Source organism: Mustela nivalis (genome assembly GCF_964662115.1).
Source record: "Mustela nivalis genome assembly, chromosome: 5".
Classification (NCBI taxonomy): domain Eukaryota; kingdom Metazoa; phylum Chordata; class Mammalia; order Carnivora; family Mustelidae; genus Mustela; species Mustela nivalis.
The window spans coordinates 25,161,766-25,181,956 of NC_139024.1; the positions used below are offsets into that span (position 1 = coordinate 25,161,766).

The window sequence follows — 20,191 nt, forward strand, 5'->3', positions numbered from 1 at the left end:
AAGAAGGCCTGGGAGGTATCATTGTTGATCATTAGGACAACAGTTGGCAAGAGTGGTGAGGATAGTGAACAGATTGGATGGGTAAGAACTGACTCCCAGCTTGGTCACCTTAAAGGTTGGCTCTGAAGGGGAGAAGAGAGAGGACTGTAGCCAGAAGGAAGCTGAGGTTGAAGGACGTTTTTTTTGTTTTTCTTTGGGTGCTTGTTTTATTTTGGAAACAACTAATAAGAATCAGTGATTAGAAAGAAAATGGTTACAGATTTATATGGAAGAAAATGGGAATAATTAACTGAACTGGATTTCAAAGATTCGCAGAATGCGATCTAGCAAACAGGTTGGGAAATAGTACTTAGATTGTACCAGGAGGGAAGCAAATGATTGGCTGAAGGTAAGTTTGTAGATTGGCTCTTGGTAAAATTAGAAGATTTAAGAAAATTGGGGCACCTGGCTAATGTTGGAGTTGTGAGTTTGAGACCCATTTTGAGTGTGGAGATTACTTAAAAATAAAATCTCCAAAAAAAAAAAAAAAAAGATTTCAGAGAATCAAGAAAATTTAACAAATTTTAGTGTTGATTTTAGCATTAATTCCCATTAACTTTTATAGCATATTCTTCTCTCAACCTGAAAATTATATCTTAGAAAATTATTCAAAAAATCTCCCTTCCTATCCCCACATGCACACACACCAAAGTGATCTTGGAAAGAAATCTTAAGATTTTAATAAAAGTAAGCCTGTAAACTATGCCTTTGTACTTTCCTTGTAGAATGCTGAGTCTAGTGTTAGAGGTGACTCAGCAATGAAAATAACGTTGCTGTGTATGTTAATTTGCTTACTTTGCCATAATGAAATGCCACAGACTAGATGGCTTAAAAACAAGAGAAACTTATCTTCTCACAGTTCATGAGGCTGGAAAATCGATCAAGGTCCAGCAGGGTTCAGTTTTCGGTGAGGATTGTCTTCCTGGTGTGCAGATATTTGCCTTCTCTCTCTGTCCTGTCCTTTTCCTCCTTGTGTGTGGAGAGCAAGAGTGAGACCGAAAGCCAGAGGGAGAGAGAGAGATCGCTAGCATGCTGGAGCTCTTCATTGTCTTTTCTTAGAAGGACACTAATCTTGTTAGATCAGGGCCCCACCCATATGAACTCATTTAACCTTAATTGATTCCTTAGGGTTCCATCTCCAGATACAGCCACACTGAGGATTAGGGCTTTTCAACATGAGAATATTAGAGGGACACAAACATTGAGTCCGTAACACTATATTAGCAACTCTTGCATTTTTAATGGAGTATTAGATTCTTTATGGATCATATGGAAACTTTTTGTTTTGCTCTCTTGTCTTGAGGTATAGTTGACATACAGCATTATATTTTAAGTTTGTAACACAATTTGATATTTGTATATTTGCAAAAAGATCGCTAGTTAACATCCATCATCATATATAGTTACATTTTTTTGTCATAAGAATTAAGATTTACTCTCTTAGCAACTTTCAAATATGCAATATTACTACATTAACTGTAGTCCTCAAGCTATACGTTACATCCCCATGACTTATTTATTTCATAACTAGAAGTTTGTACCTTTTAATACCCTTCATCCTTTTTGCCTAACCCACCACCCCCTACCTCTGGCCAACTATCAGTTTATTCTCTATATCTATGAGCTTTATTTTTTCCCCGTTTAGATTCCACATATAAGTGAGGTCATTATGGCATGCATCTTTCTGTTTCCTGCTTCAATCAGATAATGCCTCAGAGTCCATCCATGTTGTCACAAATGTTGAGATCTTGTTCTTTCTAATGGTTGAATAGTATTCCATTCTGTACCTACACTACATCTTCTTTATCCATTCATCCATCAGTAGACAGTTAGATTGTCTCCATGTCCTGGCTGTTGTAAATAATGCTGCAGTGAATATGGGAGTGCATGTATCTTTCTGAGATAGCAGTTTCATTTTCTTTGGATAAATACTTAGAAGTGGAGTTGCTGGATTATATGTATTTTATTTTTAAGTTTTTGAGAAGCCTCCATTCTGTTTTCTGTAGTGGCTGCACCAGTTTATATTCCATCAGTACAAAGGGTTCCTTTTTCTCTACATCCTCAACGTTTGTTATTTATCTTTTTGGTAATAGCCATTCTGATAGGTGGGAAGTGATATCTCATTGTGGTTTTGATTTGTGTTTCTCTGAGAATCAATGATGTTTAGCATCATGTGCCTATTTGTTGTATGTATGTCTTTGGAAAAAAAGTCTCTGTTCAGATCTTCTACCTGTTTTGTTTTGTTTTTTTAATATTTTATTTGGAAAACAGAGATCACAAGTAGGCAGAGAGGCAGGCAGGGGGTGGGGGAAGCAGGCTCCCTGCTGAGCAGAGAGCCCAATACGGGGCTTGATCCCAGGACCCTGAAACCATGACCTGAGTCAAAGGCAGAGGCTTAACCCACTGAGCCACCCAGGGGCCCCTCTTCTACCTATTTTTTAATTGGAGGTTTGGTTTTTCTTGATGACTTGTATTATATATTTTGGATATTACCCCTTTACTAGATATATGATTCACAAGAATTTTCTCCTCTATGCTAGGTTGCCTTTTCATTTTGTTGATGGTTTTCTTTGCTGTATACAAACCTTTTAGTTTGTTCTTGTCCTACTTGGTTTGTTTTCTTTTTTGTTTTTTTTGTTTTGTTTGTTTGTTTGTTTGTTTTTTGCTTTTGTTTCCCTTGCTTTTGGTGCTGAGCTTGCAATATTATCAATAAACTGAAAGTTTTTTTTTTTTCCCCACTTTTAAGTAGTTCCAGCTTCATTTATCTATAATCAGACTCTCTGGATTAATATTTTAATTGAAGGACACTGGTAATAATATCTAAGTAAATGATACTTTCCAGATTACTTCTGTAAAAGTGAAATTAGATTAGTTTATTAGGCATTCTGACTTGGGAGATTCATGAAAGTAAATAAATGTGGGTCAGACTTACACCTTTATTTGCAAGAATTTGTTTGGGCTGAAAAGATACACACCTAAACACAACTGCTGATGTGTATAAGAAGATATTAAGAATGTAATGAATCAAGAGTCTGTCTGGAATCTTACTGTGAAGCTTTTAAAAAAGGATTTCCTACTCCCACCCCAACCTAATCATGGAAGGAGGAACATCTCTTAAGTAGGAGCTGAGGGGGCTTTGAGACATCTGTCACTTTATTCATTGCCACAATTAATTCAGTTGCGGTGACTGACTACGTAGATGTTGCCTCTTTCAGTTACTGATCTCGTATTTCCTTTGAGTTAATTTCATTAAGTAGTTCACTTTTCTCCTAGATAGAGATGTAGAATGTTCTGTTGAAGCATACATATACAAATACATGCACTGTCTTGAGAGACCCCTCATTTGCAGTTGAGACTAGTTGTTTGGAATTGTCAGCTATCAATTATGGGTGTCCCCACTGGTTAAGTTTAGAAACCTGCAAAACAGTGGAAATCGGGGAAAGGGGAAACTTCAGTACCTTCTCTGATTGAGAAGGAGTAGCAGCCTGTACTGAAGCAACACTAGAAATTGGTGGGGTTTTCCCTCCTGATTTCTCAAACCACCGTTTTGAGAGACCCTAACTCCTTTTTTTCATAATCAGATTGTATACAGTTTTTAAGAAATTCTAACAGTACATAAGCTTAAATAGTCATAAATGCAAACTACATGGAAATAATATTTTCTTTGGAATATGAGCTTTCATATTGTTTGCCATTCATACGTAACCAAAATAGACAATTAAATTAGCAGCATAGAGAACTGTAGAATATCCAAAAAAGCTATTCTAAATTAAGAGATCAAGTATAACAAAGTTAAAGTTTTCTTAAACAGAAATAATTGTTATAATGCTAATTCATTTGAATATAATAGAATTTATATGATGTACATTTTATTATTTATCCTGGTCAGGAAGTCAGGACAAATGCCTTCAGTCTAGCCTAAGCAAAGCAAATACAGCTGATTTTAAAGATGATTAGGGCAGGGGACCCTCTCTCTGCCATCCATATCCTCTCCCATTGTTTAGTTTTGCCTTTCTCTCTCTCATACTCATCTTTTGCCTTTTCATTTTTACAGACTTTTATATTTTCTCATATTCTTTACCCTTTTGTGTCTGTGTCTGAAAACATCTACCTTCATTCTTTATGGATTTTTAGTTCAAGAGCACCATGAATCTAGAATCCCTTTGTACCTAGAGAGACAATTTGTCTCAGCTGTTCCCCTCTCCTCCAGGCAGTTGTGACCAGTGGGTAGTTAAATAGTGGCTTCCCTTTTTACTCAGCAGATCTGTGAGATGAGACTCTATTAAACAGAAGGAGGGATGACTGATTCCATTTGCATCTCAAAAATAAACTTTAGAAATAGCAATAGGTAGTCAAGTGCCTTTTCTTTTGGTAGAAGGGCATGTACTTAAAGTTTCCTAGTCATTCTGGCACTTTGCATTACTTGGATAATTTAATGTTTTCTGTTAATAGTGTCCAAATAGGTTATAACTAAATGCCTTTTTTCTGCCATATTATTTGTCTCAGTTTTTATCAAAGGACTTACAGAACCGTGACTTTTTGGTAAAATAATGTTCAAATATAATTATCTTAAGTATTTAGGTCTTTTGGAGGAAGTGGTATTGCATAGTACTTAAAAATTGGGACTCCTGAGTCAGAATAATCCTAGCTTGACCACATATGGCTCTGTCTGCTCTCTGAGCTTTTTAATTAACTAGTTAATTAATTTTTTTAAATCTATGAAATAGCAATAATAGTACTTTTTACCTCAAGGATCATTACGAAGATGAAATTATATAGTCCATATAAAAAGCATTAGTGCAATGTCCATCACACAGTAAGTGTTCAGTTAGTGTTGGCTCTTATTACTAACCTTTCTTTTTTCAGTGAAAAGAGCATTAGTCATCTCATTTACACCACTTATCTGTCCAGTGATCATTGCTTCAACTGCCTAAAAGATTCAGTGTAGGTATAGGGTATAAATTTAGCTATTTGTGTGTGTGTGTTTTTTTTTTTTAAAGATTTTTATTTATTTGACAGACAGATCACAAGTAGGCAGAGAGAGAGAGGAGGAGGAGGAGGCAGGCCCCCTGCTGAGCAGAGAGCCCGATGTGAGGCTTGATCCCAGGACCCTGGGATCATGACCTGAGCTGAAGGCAGAGGCTTTAACTACTGAGCCACCCAGGCGCCCCTAAATTTAGCTATTTTATCTTAAAAGCTACGTTTTAAAGCTTAATCAGGGTCAAATTGACCTACAGCAAACTATACATGTTAAAATGTACACTTTGATAATTTTATACTACAATTTATGTGTTCATTTACCTATTGACATTTAGGATGTTTCCTGGTTTTTGGCTGTTATAAATATAAAGCCACTGTGAATATTCACACACAGGTCTTTGTGTGGACAGAGGATTTTGTTCTCTTTGGTCATTACCTAGTTGTAGAATGACTGGTTCTGATGATAGGTATATGTTTACCTTTTTTAAAAGACTACTAAACTGTTTCCAAAGTGGTTGTCCTGTTTTCTATCCTCACTAGCAGTGTATGTACGTTCCCTTCCACATTCTTGTCAGTATTAAATGGCTGATCACAAAGCTATTTTTTAAATTATTACTCTTTAATATCCTTCTTTTATGTTGTTTTTTTTCTTTTATGTTGTTTTAGACTATATATCGTTACATAAGAAAGGTTATTTGGAAAAAGCACAAAATATGCCAGGTAGCTAGGGATTTTTAACTTAAAATTTAAAAAGTATTTGTAATTATACTTTAATCTCTTTTCTGGGAAGTTAACAGATGGTTTGCTAAAAATACTGGCTAATTGGGGGAGATACACTTCCTTAAAAAGCTAATTTTCTAATATGTGTACCTGTTTTATGTATGTGCTTTTTTCCTTTGGTAGAGTTTTCCAGAAAAGGACCTTCTGCACTGTCCATCTAAGGATGCAATTGAAGCTCATTTTATGTCTTGTGTGAAGGAAGCTGATGCATTAAAGCATAAAAGTCAAGTAATCAATGAAATGCAGAAGAAAGATCATAAACAGCTATGGATGGGATTACAAAATGGTAAATATTGCAGTTTAATTTCTGACTACCACTTTATAAAGTATGAAATAACTATAATCCTGTGAGTAATTTGTACATCTTAGAATTAGTGGTACAAGTTTAAATTCCAGCCTCTACACACAAAATTTTGCAAAGAAGCTACCTTGTAGTATTCCCTTACATTGTACTATATCCTTCTCTTTATGGATTTTCTAGCATTAGAGTTGCTTTGCCCATAACATCAGATGGTATAAACTTCCTGCATTTAGCTTCTGGAGAAAGTACCCTTATTGCTAGCCATGATCTTTCTAGAATTACAACTGAGTACCTTGTGTGCATGCTAGAGTACCTCCCCATAGGTAGAGCACAGACTCCAACACCTGCTTTCTCGGAGTACTAAGACTTGCTTTGAACTTGGATTCTTTCTCTCCTGGCTGGGATTTAGAAAATACATTCAAGGGGAAAGCTGAGAGGAATCTGCAGCTCCCCTCTATATTTTTCATCTTTTAGATCCTAGCTCCTTAATCTTGCCTGCATTGATTGTCTTCGAATGCCTTCAACACATTTGTCTTATTTACAGGTAGCCATTGTTTTGCATGGGTCCAGTATGCATGAATTTCAGTTAACATGCTGTAGTTAAATAATACCAGGTCCTTAACAGAATGGTTCAAATTTCACTTGGTACTGTGTATTAACTGAAATTACATGAAGTATAAGCTATATTGCTAACTCTTTAGTCCATGAGTCATTTAACAACAGATATGCATCATGATCAAAGACCAGTCACATCACTTCTTTCAGTGTCTGTCAGTGAATCATCATTAGTCATCTGTTATTTATTTTACCCACAGACAGCAAAGCATGTAGTTGGGTTGCCTCCTTGTCTCCAGATAAGCCCATATAACATTTTATAAAATTGCATAATTGAGAGAGGTAATTGGCCAAGAAAGATGAAAGTATGGCAGAGAAACAAAAAGTGATAATGCTGATAGCAGCATTTTACTAAAATAGTGGAATTATAGAGGAAACTACTGACTGGGGGAATGTTGACACTACCACTACCGCCTTTTGAAAGACTAGATATGCAGCCACAGGAAATTAGTGAAGGTGAACTCTCCACATAAATGAGGTAGAGGTTGTGACAAAAAGGGTGAATTTATCCCAGAGAAAGTGATGCTGGCAAAAAACTTAGCATTAAAGGATCTCTCAGAGATATTTCATGACATTGGAAATGCAAACGGTAACATGTTTGGAAATTGATCCAGACTTAGAAAGGAATATGACAGCTTGGCAAGGTTTAGGAAAGATGCTTCCTTGTAGGGTATGTGTCAAGAAAGCAAGCGCACTATTCAAACTGTGCTTCAAGTTTTTACAGAGCAGTAAATAAAGGGCTTGAATTCTCAGCATTTCTAATGTTTTAGATTACAGTGTACTAAACACATTAGTTTTATATATTTATAACTGAGCTTTTAATGTTTGCACAATTTTTAAAGATCACACATTTGATTATTGAGATCACTTTATGTGGTTTCATGGTCACTTTTCCAGGCCTGCACTGTTGTGTAAAGCAACAACTGCCTATGTTTTATCCATCTTTTGTAGTTATTTTTGGATAGGGAATTAGTTCAATATAAGGTAAACTTTCATGGCAATAACTAGGAATAAAATAGAAGACCCACCTTCCCCCCCAACCCCTCCCAGAAAAAAACCGTAATTTTAAAAAAACCTGAACCATTTTTATCTTTTGGACTATATTGTCACCATGTCACGGAGGTGTTTGTAATTATTTAGTATTAAAGTTTCGATATGCAAAACGGCATTATCTGAGACTTCAGTAATGCAAAGGTACATATTTTATGACACTCTGTACTCTACATTAAATGTTCTCATTTCTTTTAAATCTCTTAGATTTAAGTTTCATGGAGTTGGTCTTTAGATTTGTGTTTCATGGAGTTAGTTTTATATTTGTGTGTCTAGTATTTCTAAATTAGATTAGATTAGATTCTAAATAAGATTACAAACCCTGCAAAGGCAGGCCTTTGCCTCTTTTATCTTACTGAATATACAAATTCCTATTAAAAGAGCTTACAGCCCTTTAAGAAAGTGTACTTTTTCCTTTTTCTTGCTGGCTATTTGAAGATGAACTGAAATTTTAGGAGACTTGTGAATAAGATAACCTAAAAGGAAGAAGGCCAAATCTTGTCAAGAAAGCAGGGATATGAGAATAATTTGGCTTCAGAATTGAAGTGAATAATTTTAATTGGTATTTAAATAGGTGCTCTTGAAATCTATAGTGAGTGTGGTGAGTCTGCTATAGAGAGCTTTGGGATTCAGCAGAGGATTCTAAAAATGCTTGAAATATTTCACTTGGGGCATTGGAGGCTTGGGCATGGTGGGTGGTGGTTAAGAATGTTTAGGGACACCTGGGTGGCACAGTCAGTTAAACATTTGACTTGGTTTCAGCTCAGGTCATGATCTCAGGTTCATTAGATCAAGGCCTGCATCAGCTCCACTCTCAGTGCAGATCTCCTTGAGATTCTGTCTCCCTCTGCCCTCTTTCATGCTCTCTCTCTCTCAAATAAATAAATCTTGAGAAAGGGGGGAAAAAAAAGTTGTTTCGTCTCAGCTCTCCTAGCAGCTCCATAGGGCAACTCACTCAATCCCTTCAAGCTTCAGTTTCTTTATATGTGGAACAAGAGACGATCTGCTATGTTCTTTTATAGGTGTCCTGGAGGCTTTAACGAAACACTCCTACAGTTTATGTGAAAGTGCACGAAAGGAAGTAAAGCTGTTTTGATAAAAAGAATTGTTGAGAAGTCATGTTGGAGACCCTAGAACAGGGGTTGGCAAACTATGATCATGGGCCAGCCACCTTTTTTGTAAATAAATGAATATTTGTTAGAACCCTTCCACACCCATTTATTTGTTTATTGCCTGTGACTGCTTTCATGCTGTAGTAGCGGAGCTAAATAGTTCTAACAGAGATCATGTGGCCCACAACCTACAATTTTACTCTCTGACCTCTTAGAAAACACTTGGCAGCTCACAGAAGGTTGACCAGACCAACAGCTCATATTTATCATTCACCTAAAGCATGAGTTGAAATGTCACATTCAGAACTTGGTATAACGACTTAGTCTAAGTACTTAATTATTGGACTTGGTCTAATAACTGCATTGCTGTTTTTTGGCCTAATATTTCTTTTTTCCTGTTTTTATCTTAGCGCCTATTATTTCTTGCATATACAACTGTTTTAAAGTTAGCATTGCTAAGTTTAATTTTGTTAAATTAAAAAAATTTATTAAATTACTTTTCAAATTGAGTTTCATTAAATCTGATTTAAAATGGTATGTGGTTAAAATGTACTTTATTCCATTTTTATTTTTAGCTATACATTTTTTTCGTAGCTGGTATTGTTTGTATTGGTAATGATTGAGGTTACACTCAAAATCTTCTGTGTAGGGTACCCTGTGGGTACTGGAGACCTTGGTATTGGTAGTTTATTTATTCTACTTTTTTTTTTTTTTTTTTTTTTTTAAAGATTTTATTTATTTATTTGACAGAGAGAGATCACAAGCAGGCAGAGAGGCAGGCAGAGAGAGAGGAGGAAGCAGGCTCCCTGCTGAGCAGAGAGCCCGATGCGGGGCTCGATCCCAGGACTCTGAGATCATGACCTGAGCCGAAGGCAGCGGCTTAACCCACTGAGCCACCCAGGCGCCACCTATTTATTCTACTTTTAAAAAACTAAAATATTCATTTAGGAAATTTTTAACTACGTAAATGTTGTTGCCAGAGGATATATTTTGGGGGCGTCTGGGTGGCTAAGTCAGTTAAGTGTTTGCCTTCGGCTCAGGGGCCTGGGATTGAGCTTGCTTCTCCCTCTCCCACTGCCTGCTGTTCCCCCTGCTTGTGCTCTCTCTCTGTCAAATAAATAAAATCTTTAAAACAAAACAAAAGAAAACAAAAACAGAGGCACCTGGGTGGCTCAGTTGGTTAAACATCTGCCTTTGGCCTAGGTCATGATCCCAGAGTCCAGAATCAAGCCCTGCTTTGGGGTCCCTGCTCAGTGGGACTGTGCTTCTCTTCCCCTGGCCCCCAAGCTAGTGTGCTCACTCACACACTTTCACACGTGCACGCAAAAATAATAAAATCTTTTTTAAAAAGAATATATTTTGGGATAAAAGACTGAATGTTACCTACATTAAAGTAAATTGGTAAAATGTGGGTGTAGTATTCCTTCTGCCTAAAATGCCCTTTCCATCTTTTTGTCTAATTCCTACTTCTATTTTAACGTGCATCTTCATTGTCACCTGCTCTGTGAAGCTTTCTTTTTAAATTTTTTTTAGGCAACAAATATTTATAGGACATCTAACATGAGCCTTGACACTCTGCTAGGAGTTCGTGATCAGCAATGATAAAATAGACATGCACTCTCTTTATGGAGCTTATGGTGGCATGGAGGCAGAATTATCCATATTTTCATGCTGTCATGCCACCTTGTCCATTTATATGCATTTTTGCTCTCATATTTTACCACACTCTGGTATAGTAATTCTACTAGAATGTAAATTTCTCCTGGTTAGAGTGTAGTATACATTTTTGAATCCCTAGCACCAAGTCTAGTCTTAGGCATAGAGCAGATAAAACAAATACTAACTGAATGACTATTTTATTCCTTTTTAATACTGTAAGGAAATAAGGTTAACAGCCTTTTATAAGTAGTTTAATATTACTTATTAAAGTAATAGAGGAAGTGTTTTGTTTGAATTTATTTATGGAAATCCAAAGGAAAGTCTTACTAATTTGTGAATGCAAAGATACTTCACCTTTTGGTTTGTCTAATTGTAAATTGGTCAGAGTTGAGGCATAGCAGATGGTAAATGTATTTCATTCAGAACTGCACCTGTAGATCGTAATAACTAAACAATTTAAACAGTTTTTGAATACTTTCAAATGCTAATTTTAATTTTTCAGATCTGTGTGAAAGAGAAATAAGAAAAACTTTTGAAACCAAGAAAACTCATTTAAGACATACTGTGCCTTTCAGTGTTTTTTATGGGTTTTCATTTTAGATATAAAAGTATTTAAGCTCCCTGTGAAACCAAGTTAATGACCACAAAAAAGAAAAGAAAGTAGCATTTTTATCATTTCTGAGGCTGTTACCACTACACGTGCAGGCTCTTTTCTATTCAATGTCAATGGGCTGTTTTTCTTATAAACAAGAGATTTCAAGAAATCTCTAAAAAATATTTTTAACATAATATATGACTTAGTTTTTAGCCTTGGTTTTTTTGAGTATACTAAAAAAGATAGCATTAAATAAATCCCTAGTCCCTCAGTCTGTTATTTGGTAGTGTACCATTTTAGCATAAAATTGGTTTCTAAGAGAAAAGTGATAAGTGAAGGGTGATTTTTTATAACAAGTCATAATATTTTGAAAATACTTCTGTTTGCTAGGTGATATAAAAGATAATCGTAATGGTTTTATCTCTTTGGAAGCTTGTATGATAAAGACAGTAGGGTTGTAATTGCATTGCTTTGTTTTTATCAATTGCATATAGTAGATTCAGTATTGGACTCACAATCTGTTGGTCTAAGAAGGATCTAATATTTAACTCATATCAGTTGTGTGGTTTGGCAGATCACTTTGCTCTGTGAGCTAGAGTTCCTTATAAATGAATGTGCTAAGACTTCCTCAGACTTGCATTCAAGGACTATAAAGTGGTGATCCCATAGACCTGCATTCTTATGATTAGATGTTTTCAACTGATTCCAAAGGATTTCTTGGAAGAAGAATTACTGTTGATAATTGCTCTCTCCCCTTGCTCCCTCTTTCTTCCTTCCCCTTCCCGCCTTCCTCTTACCTTTTCCCATTTCCCTGTTCCCTTATTCCCTCTCCCTTTTGCTCTCTCCCTCTCCCTGTCCCCTTGAAGCAGGACTTAAGTGAAAGATAACTTTCCAGAAATAAGTGTGGTATCATAGAAGGAGTACTAAAACAGAGCTTCAGTTTCTGTGATTTTGTTACAGTGTCAGATACTGTTCTAGATGTAGGTGGTATGGAAGGAGGTTCCTAAGTAGAACCTTCAACCTTTTTTCTGTATGAAAGGTCACTATTTGATAAGCTTTCTGTTTGTCTTTTTTTTTTTTTAATTAATTAATTAATTAGTTTATTTGACAGAGACACAGCGAGAGAGGGAACGCAAGAGAGGGAGTGAGAGAGGGAGAAGCAGGCTTCCTGATGAGCCGGGAGGCTGATGCGGGTTGAAGGCAGATGCTCAAGGACTGAGCCACCCAGGCACCCTGTTTGTCTTTACCAAAAGATTTTTAGGGGCACCTGGGTGGCTCTGTCTTCTGCTCAGGTTATGATCTCAGGGTCCTGGGATCGAGTCCTGCATCAGGCTCTCTGCTCAGCAGGGAGCCTTCCCACACTCTTTCTCTGCCTGAGAGAGAAATCTTTAAAATCTTTAAAAAAGAAAAAAAAAAAAGAAAGAAAAGAAAAGGAAGATTTTTACCAGTCATGAGAACACTGAGCCTCCACTGTATAAATAAGAGCGGAGAGAAAAGTATAATGAAGCCCCACTATGTGTCACCCAGTCTCAGCAGTTAGCAATATGTGGCCAGTCGTCTTTCATCTATTATTTCTTACCCCTCCCCGACTCTGGGTTTATAGGAATTATTTTCTTTCATCCAGTGCCACCAGTATTGCTTATAGGTTTATTCCTTCATAGATTTTATACTCTGATATTTAATCAAGTCTTGGAAACAACATTCATTATAGGAGGGTTGTGTCCAGATCCTGGTAGTTTGGTTCAGTCAGTTGCAAGTATCTGCCAGGCACAGGGGCCACTGGGGTGCACGTGACAGGCATAGCCCTTCCTTCAGAGTTTACAGTCTACTAGGGGAACCAGACGTTAAACAGATAGCCTCTAAATAATTATTACATTTATAGCTGGGGTTGTAGAGGAAGGAAGAAGGGATAGAGAGCAGGGTGGTTGTGATGAAAGTGTTCCAGGCATAGGGAATGATCTGGGTGAGGCAGAGAAGCAGAAAAGAGCTTCTGAGAGCTTAGAGGAGACCACTCTCACTAAAGCATGGTGATCAAGATTGAGAGTGGAAAGTCGCAAACAGTACAAATTAGGCCTGGCGGTGCAAATTAGAATGAGACCCTATCTATCCAGGGCTTTATAGGCTATTTTAATGATATTGAACTTAATCCCCAGGAATGGAGGTGGGATAGATAGGGGACCACTGAAAGATTTTAAGCAAGAATATGACAGAGTCAGATTTTCTTTTTAAAGGCATCTCTTTGAATGCAGTATGGTTAGTGAATTCAAAGCGAGCAAACATGGAATTAAAAGACCACTAGGAGTCCATTCCAGTGGTTAGGTGAGACATTGCAATTGTTTATAAATGATGGCCTTGAGGATAGAGAGAAGTAGGTGGATTTGAGAAGTATTTGAGATACAGAATTGTTAAGACTGAGTATTTGGTTGACTGTAACAAGTAATAGAATAAGAACTGTCAAAGTTGATTCCCAGATGTTGCAGAAACTAGTGAGTGCGCCTAACTAGTTTTATGCAGCTTACACATATTATCCAAAAGTAGATCTTTGCTGTTTTGTTACATTTAAGATACCACTTTTTAATGCCCAGTCCCTTAGTACAATTAAAAATTTTTTTAAAGATTTTATTTTTAAGTAATCTCTATACCCACCGTGGTGCTTGAGCCTATGACCCCAAGATCACGAGAGGATCAAGAGTCTTACCCTCTACCAACTGAGCCAGCCGTCACCCCTCCTTAATGCTGTTATAAAAGGGAATGTAGGTCACTTTGATGCCATACTTGTTTTTAAATGTCACCTGATTTCTGCTAATACTGTTTTGCTTTCTGAATGCTGAAAAACAAAATTTTGCTTACAGTTGACATCAGGCTTAGTGGTTGATAACATCCACTCATACTTTTAAGTTGAAACATTTGCCTGTCTCCTTACCTCAACCACCTCTCCCGTTCTCCATTGTTTCATAAAATTTTTGGTTTGGGTTTTATAATCCTTTTAGTTCTTTTAATGTCTTGAGAAGTAATTCCCCTTTATGTATTAACTTAAAGCAGCATACCTACAAAAGCAGAGTAGCTATGTTATTTCTGAGCCTATTGAGGGATTTTTATTTCAGCTCCATTTTTTCACTTTCTTTTTTGAAGATCATTCTGTGTTGGAGAAGATGGAAGCTAAACAGAAGTCCAGTAGTTGAGCTTTCTCTCTCTCTTATGATACTGTCTTCCCCAATAATGTTTTCTGTGTTTTCTTTCTTTGCCAAACATTGTTTAGGAAGTTCATTTTGCCTTTCTGATTTTTTAGTAAGCCTCATCTTGGGGTTGGCGTTGGCCTTCCTGCTACTTTTTTTTTTCCTTCCTGCTACTCTTAACATGTTCTTTGTATTAGGGTTCTCCAGAGAACCAGTTTCAAGAATATATACATAGGGGCGCCTGAGTGGCTAAGTCGTTGGGCATCTATCTGCCTTTGGCTCGGGCCATGATCCCCGTGTTCTGGGATCGAGCCCTGCATCAGGCTCCCTTCTTGGTGGGAAGTCTGCTTCTCCCTCTTCCACTCCCCCTGCCTGTGTTCCCTCTCTCGCTGTCTTTCTCTCTCTCTCTCTCTCTGCCAAATGAATAAAATCTTTTTTTTTTAAAAAAAGATATATACATAAAAAGAGATTTATTATGGGAAATTGGCTCATATGATTGTGGGAGCTTAGAAGTACCATGATTTGCCTTCTACAAGCTGGAAATCTAAGAAAGCCAGTCATGTAATTCAATCTGAGATAGAAGTCCTGAGAAACCAGAGGAGCCAGTGGTATAAATTCTAGTCTAATGGCGTGAGAAGGTGAAATGAGTTGTCTCAGCTCAATACGTGGGCAGGAAAAGACTGAATTCCTTCTTTCTTCCCCTGCCTTTTGTTTTGTTTAGGTCCTCAACTGATTAGGTGATGCCCACCCACATCAAGGTGGACAGTCTACTGAAGGTTCACCTATTCAGTTACTAATCTCATCTGGAAACACTCTCACAGTCTTTCCCAGAAATAATATTTAATCTGGGCATTCCATGACAAGTCAAGTTGACCCATTAACTATCACATTCCTGATAAAACTTGGTCGTGTTTTATGGGTGTCATTTTAATGTTAATTCATTGAATTCATTTAGTTACTATTACTGAATCTATGCTGGAGTTAAAGCAGTGAACGGAACAGACTGAAATTCATACCCTTATGCAACCAAAATTATTGTGGGGGAGAGGGAGAACAGATAAATGTGGGAGGTGTGTGTGTGTCTATCTCTGTATATATGTGTATCTAGTATATCTGTATATTTATATGTATAAAATATTTCTATGTGTCACATGATAATAAGTACCGTGGGAGAAAAGTAAAGCAAGGAAATAGGAGAAAGAACTGTACTGGATAGGGCATTGCTATTTTAAATAGAATGGTCATGGAAGGTCTCACTGATTTTGTGACATTAAGTATAGATCTGAAGTAGCACTATGTGTTTATGTAGGGTTAATACCTTCCTAGGAGAAGGAACAGTAAGGGCAAAGCCTTGAGGTAGGAGAATGCTATGCAGTTTCGAAGAATCTAATCCTGTTTACAGCTTTTTGAAGTTAAAGATAACGTAAGGTTTTTGTTTTGTTTTATTTTTCTAGGATCCCTCTTCTTCTCTAGTCTTCCTGTCATATTTTTTCTCTACCTTTATAGCCTCACTTTTTTTTTAACATTCTTTGTAGCAAAAATTACACTAGATATAAAAAAATCTAGTTTTTTTCATGTCTCCTGGGACACAAAGCATCCTTTTAATAGTTGCTTTTACACTATTTCAAAAATAATAAACAAAGTGTTAAGAATAGCTACAAGGAGGGATTGGACCTATTTATATTAAGGTGGTTAAGGAAGACCTCTTTGAAGAGGTAATATTTAACCTGAAATCTTAAGGATGGGAGAGAACCAGTCATTTAAGGGAATAACGTGCTTCAAGGACATGAAGCAACAAAGAGTTTGGTATGTTTTAAGGAACCAAAAGAAGGCCACTGTGTCTTGGAAAATAGTGACCAAGAGGGAAGGGTGACATGAGATGAGATTGGAGAGATAGGAAAGAGCTAGCTGATATAGGCCAATGAAAATAATTAAGATGTTAAGTGCAATGGGAAGCCTTTGGAGAATTTTTAAGCAAGAGCGATGAGATGCAAAAATGATGTAAGAGCATTGTTTTCTGAATGGAGAATGGAGCCCCGAAGGGAATTGGAGAGGCCACAGCAGTAGATCCAGGTATCAGATGATGGTGGCCTCTAGGGTGATGATGGTTAGAGATGGAGAAAATTCACTAAATTTGGGGTTAGAATCTGGAGGTAGAACGGACAGAATCTATTACTAGGTTGGCTATAAGTTTAGGGTGAAAAAAGGGGAAAGAATCATTTCTGGATTCCAGCTGGGACATCTAGATGGATGGTGCTGCTTAGTACTGTGATATGAAATAACTAGATGGAGAATAGGTTTGGGTTGGGGAAGAAAGCCATTGAGAAGGTCAACTTTGAGGCTGAAAGTTTGAGATGTCTCTGAGACACTGATGTAGAGATAAATTGCGAGGTAGAGAGGGATTGCTAGAGTTAAGTATTGTGACTGTGTGTCAGTAGATGGAGGTGGCTTGATAAATTTGAATTGAATGCTGCAGCTTCTAATTTCATACTGGTTTACTTTTATAAGTACATCTTTATTATATATTATTTATAATATATATATGTATAATATATAATTTATATATTATTTTATAAGTACATCTTTAAGGATATGACGGTTAATGTTCCCAGTGATATAAGGCAGTGAAATATGGAGCAATTCCATATATTCCTGATGTTTGGTGGTTCTTTATACCCACTGTGCTGACTTAGTCATTTCCATTATTTTGCCTGCAATACAAGAAGGTGAGTTAAAGCTGCGTGTGTGGCATCCAGGAATCTACTACTTTATAAGAAAGTTGCTTAAAGCAAATCATTAACCTGCTTAAGCATTCGGTTGAATTTTACTGTGGAATGGACGAGCATTTTACTCTCCTATATTACGTCTTTTAAATCAGTCTCTGTGTTCTACTTTCTGTAATTAAAAATAATGATGGAAATCTGAATAGTTTATGTATTTGTGTTTTAATGTAAAGCTATACAAATACTTTGTTCGACTTCTGGAGAAAGATTGCTCATGAAATTACATGATTTAAATGAATAAGTAAATTTGGTAATAATTTGGATCATAGCCTCTTACAGTTCTTTGGGTAGACTTGGCAGTGAACATCATGGACAGTAAAACTTGGTGAAAACATTTAGACAGTTATTTCATAATATGCTACACATTATCCTAACATAAGTTTATTGGAAAGAGTCCATTAATAACAGTGAATGGTTGTATGTCCCAGAGTTCACCAGTGGTAGGGAGTATATATTGCATATGAGATGCAGTTGATATGTGTATACATCTGTATAACTAAGTTGATTGTCTTAAATTCGGATTAATAGTTGAAAATACTTTCAGTGAATTTTTAGTGTTATAGGAACATGAAGATTTGATTTGTAATGTCCTTTTAATTTCAGACCATCTATGATAAAATGACTGCTTCATCATATCTTTTTATTTATATTTGATCCAGTTAAAAAACTTTCTTGGGGCGCCTGGGTGGCTCAGTGGGTTAAGCCGCTGCCTTCGGCTCAGGTCATGATCTCAGGGTCCTGGGATCGAGTCCCGCATCGGGTTCTCTGCTCAGCAGGGAGCCTGCTTCTTCCTCTCTCTCTCTGCCTGCCTCTCTGCCTACTTGTGATCTCTCTCTGTCAAATAAATAAATAAAATCTTTAAAAAAAAAAACAACTTTCTTAAAATTTATTCCTCCTAACATACTGTCATTTTTTCCCCATAAAGTCAGTGTGGGAGAGTTTAAGAAGCTTTTCTTCCACTCTGTAGAGGAAATGCAAGCAAATATCTGTTTCATAAATGATTTTCACTGTTGAAGTCATGGCCTGTCATTACTATTTAAATTTATAAAACAGTTCCTCTTAAAAAAAAGAAAATTACACATTACAGGTATATATGCATTTGTAGTTTAACTTAATTTGTTTTTAAATGAATATTTTGTTTTGAAACTTAAGAATTTCTTGATTTAAGAGAACAGAAAACCTCAGAGGTACTTATTTTCCCAATTTTTGTTTTGTTTTGTTTTGTCCATTTGCTCATTACTTTTCTTAAGAGTACCATTTCTCAAAGTGTAGACAGTTGGGTCAGAAGTATCAGCATGATGTAGGAACAGATTAGCAGTGTACCCTAGACCAACTGAATCACAAACTCAGGGGTCCCAGCAAAGGGTCCCAGCAAAAGGTCCCAGCAAAATGTCCCAGCAACTTTATGGTTCCATAAGCCTTCCAGGTGATTGAGATACACTAAAGTTTGAAAACTTCAGTTCTCTGGAGCGGGATTTCTCAACCTCAGCAATATAGATATTTTGGAGTGAGTAATTCTTTGGTGTTGGGGCAGTGGCAGGGAGGGAGCATTGTGCACCTTGTGCATTGTGGGGTGTTTGGGAGCATTCCTGGTCTTTGTACCCACTCACTAGATGCCAGTAGCACACTACTCCCCACTCTCTATTAAAAAATATCTCCAGACATTGCAAAATAGCCCGCTAGGGACAAACTGACCCATTTGAAAACCACTGCACTCGAGAGAAGTGATACAGAGGTAATGGGGTAAACTGCTTCTCCTCTAGAGTAGCAGGGATCACTTATCGAATACCCAGTTTCTGTGCTGGGCACTTCACATGAGTTATCATTGTCGCTGGAGCCGCCCTGCAAGATAGGTTTGAAAGTCTGTCGACTGGGCCAGCCCATTTATGAAGTTTCTCTTCCATTTCATCAGTCCTACCCTTGAGAACTAGGATGTTGTTACAGGGACTCATTTAGGGTGTATTTGGAACAAAATGAGTTTGGCATGTAAATGAATTAAGAGTTATTTAAACCAGTTACCTCTTCTTATCTGTAAACCTAGCCGTGTGAACTTCTTATTATAACACTTAGCCATAATTGTTTCTGGGTGGCGATTATTGTACTTTTGCTGTAGTGATTATTGAGTGACGAATCAATAGCATGCTGTCATTTCAGTGAGACTAATTATGCTTACATTTTTAAAGAGACACGTGTTTTCTATAATTTTCCTTTTCCCTCTTTCGTTTCTTTCCATCTGCCTCTCCAGTTCTCTGGGGCATTTGATGTCATTCTGCATATCTTAGTACTTCTTTCCCTCTCTCTTACCTCTCTTTTAATTTGACCTCATCTCTGACCCATTCCTTCATTATCTATTTAGGGTCTGAATGGCCAGATAGTTAGATTTTTGTTGAACAGTTTGTAAATAATGCCAACCAGTGTGTTACCTATTCCCAGATACCTCTTCCATGCACTTTTTAACAAAGACCTAGAAATTACTTTATTGAAGATTTCAGAGTTTCAAGCTCCTTCTCCCCCACACTCCCACCCCTATCCCCTATGACATTCTGTTTACTCTGTTTCTGCCTGTGCTGACCTGTTTGGATTAGTGGCTGTGGTAATGAGTTTTGGATGTTAGAATTCTGTGTATTAATGATTTAGTCCTTTCTTGAACCAAAGAAGTGAGTATGGCTCTATAGCATTGCTAATTTATTATTCATTGCATGTCTCGTCTCTTGTATCACATTAGAAACTGTAAAAGATTCAGAAATTATTTTATGTGAAAAAATTAGCATTGAGAGTTGCAAGATTTTAACACGAAAACTAGAAAAGAAATTGCTCATGAAAGAATGAGTACAAAATAAATAAATTTGTTCATCTAAGATGTAGTGTGTTCAGTCAAGTTTTGATTATTACCTTCAAAATGGCTTTTTAAATAAGAAGCATTACTTGCCACTGGTTGCCTTTAGGATCCAAGCTATCCTTGATTTCTGGGGTTTTTTTTTGTTTTTTGTTTTGTTTTGTTTTGTTTTGTTTTTTTGACATCTAGACTATTTCTTTCCCAGTAGAAGGATATCAGTAAAATATCCGAAACAGCATTTTTAATTGGAGTTAATTTAATAAAA

The 20,191-nt window shown here is 36.7% G+C and overlaps 1 protein-coding gene across 5 annotated transcripts in view; it reads left to right on the forward strand.

Annotated features, from left to right (window-relative positions):
• Window positions 1-20,191, forward strand: part of ATG5 (autophagy related 5) — a 128,203-nt gene that overhangs the window by 39,790 nt on the left and 68,222 nt on the right. For all 5 annotated transcript variants that reach the window (XM_082732101.1, XM_082732097.1, XM_082732099.1 and 2 more), the window contains one exon: window positions 5,923-6,085. In XM_082732101.1, the coding sequence (XP_082588227.1) occupies window positions 5,923-6,085 (163 nt within the window). The remainder of the gene's footprint in view (window positions 1-5,922; window positions 6,086-20,191) is intronic.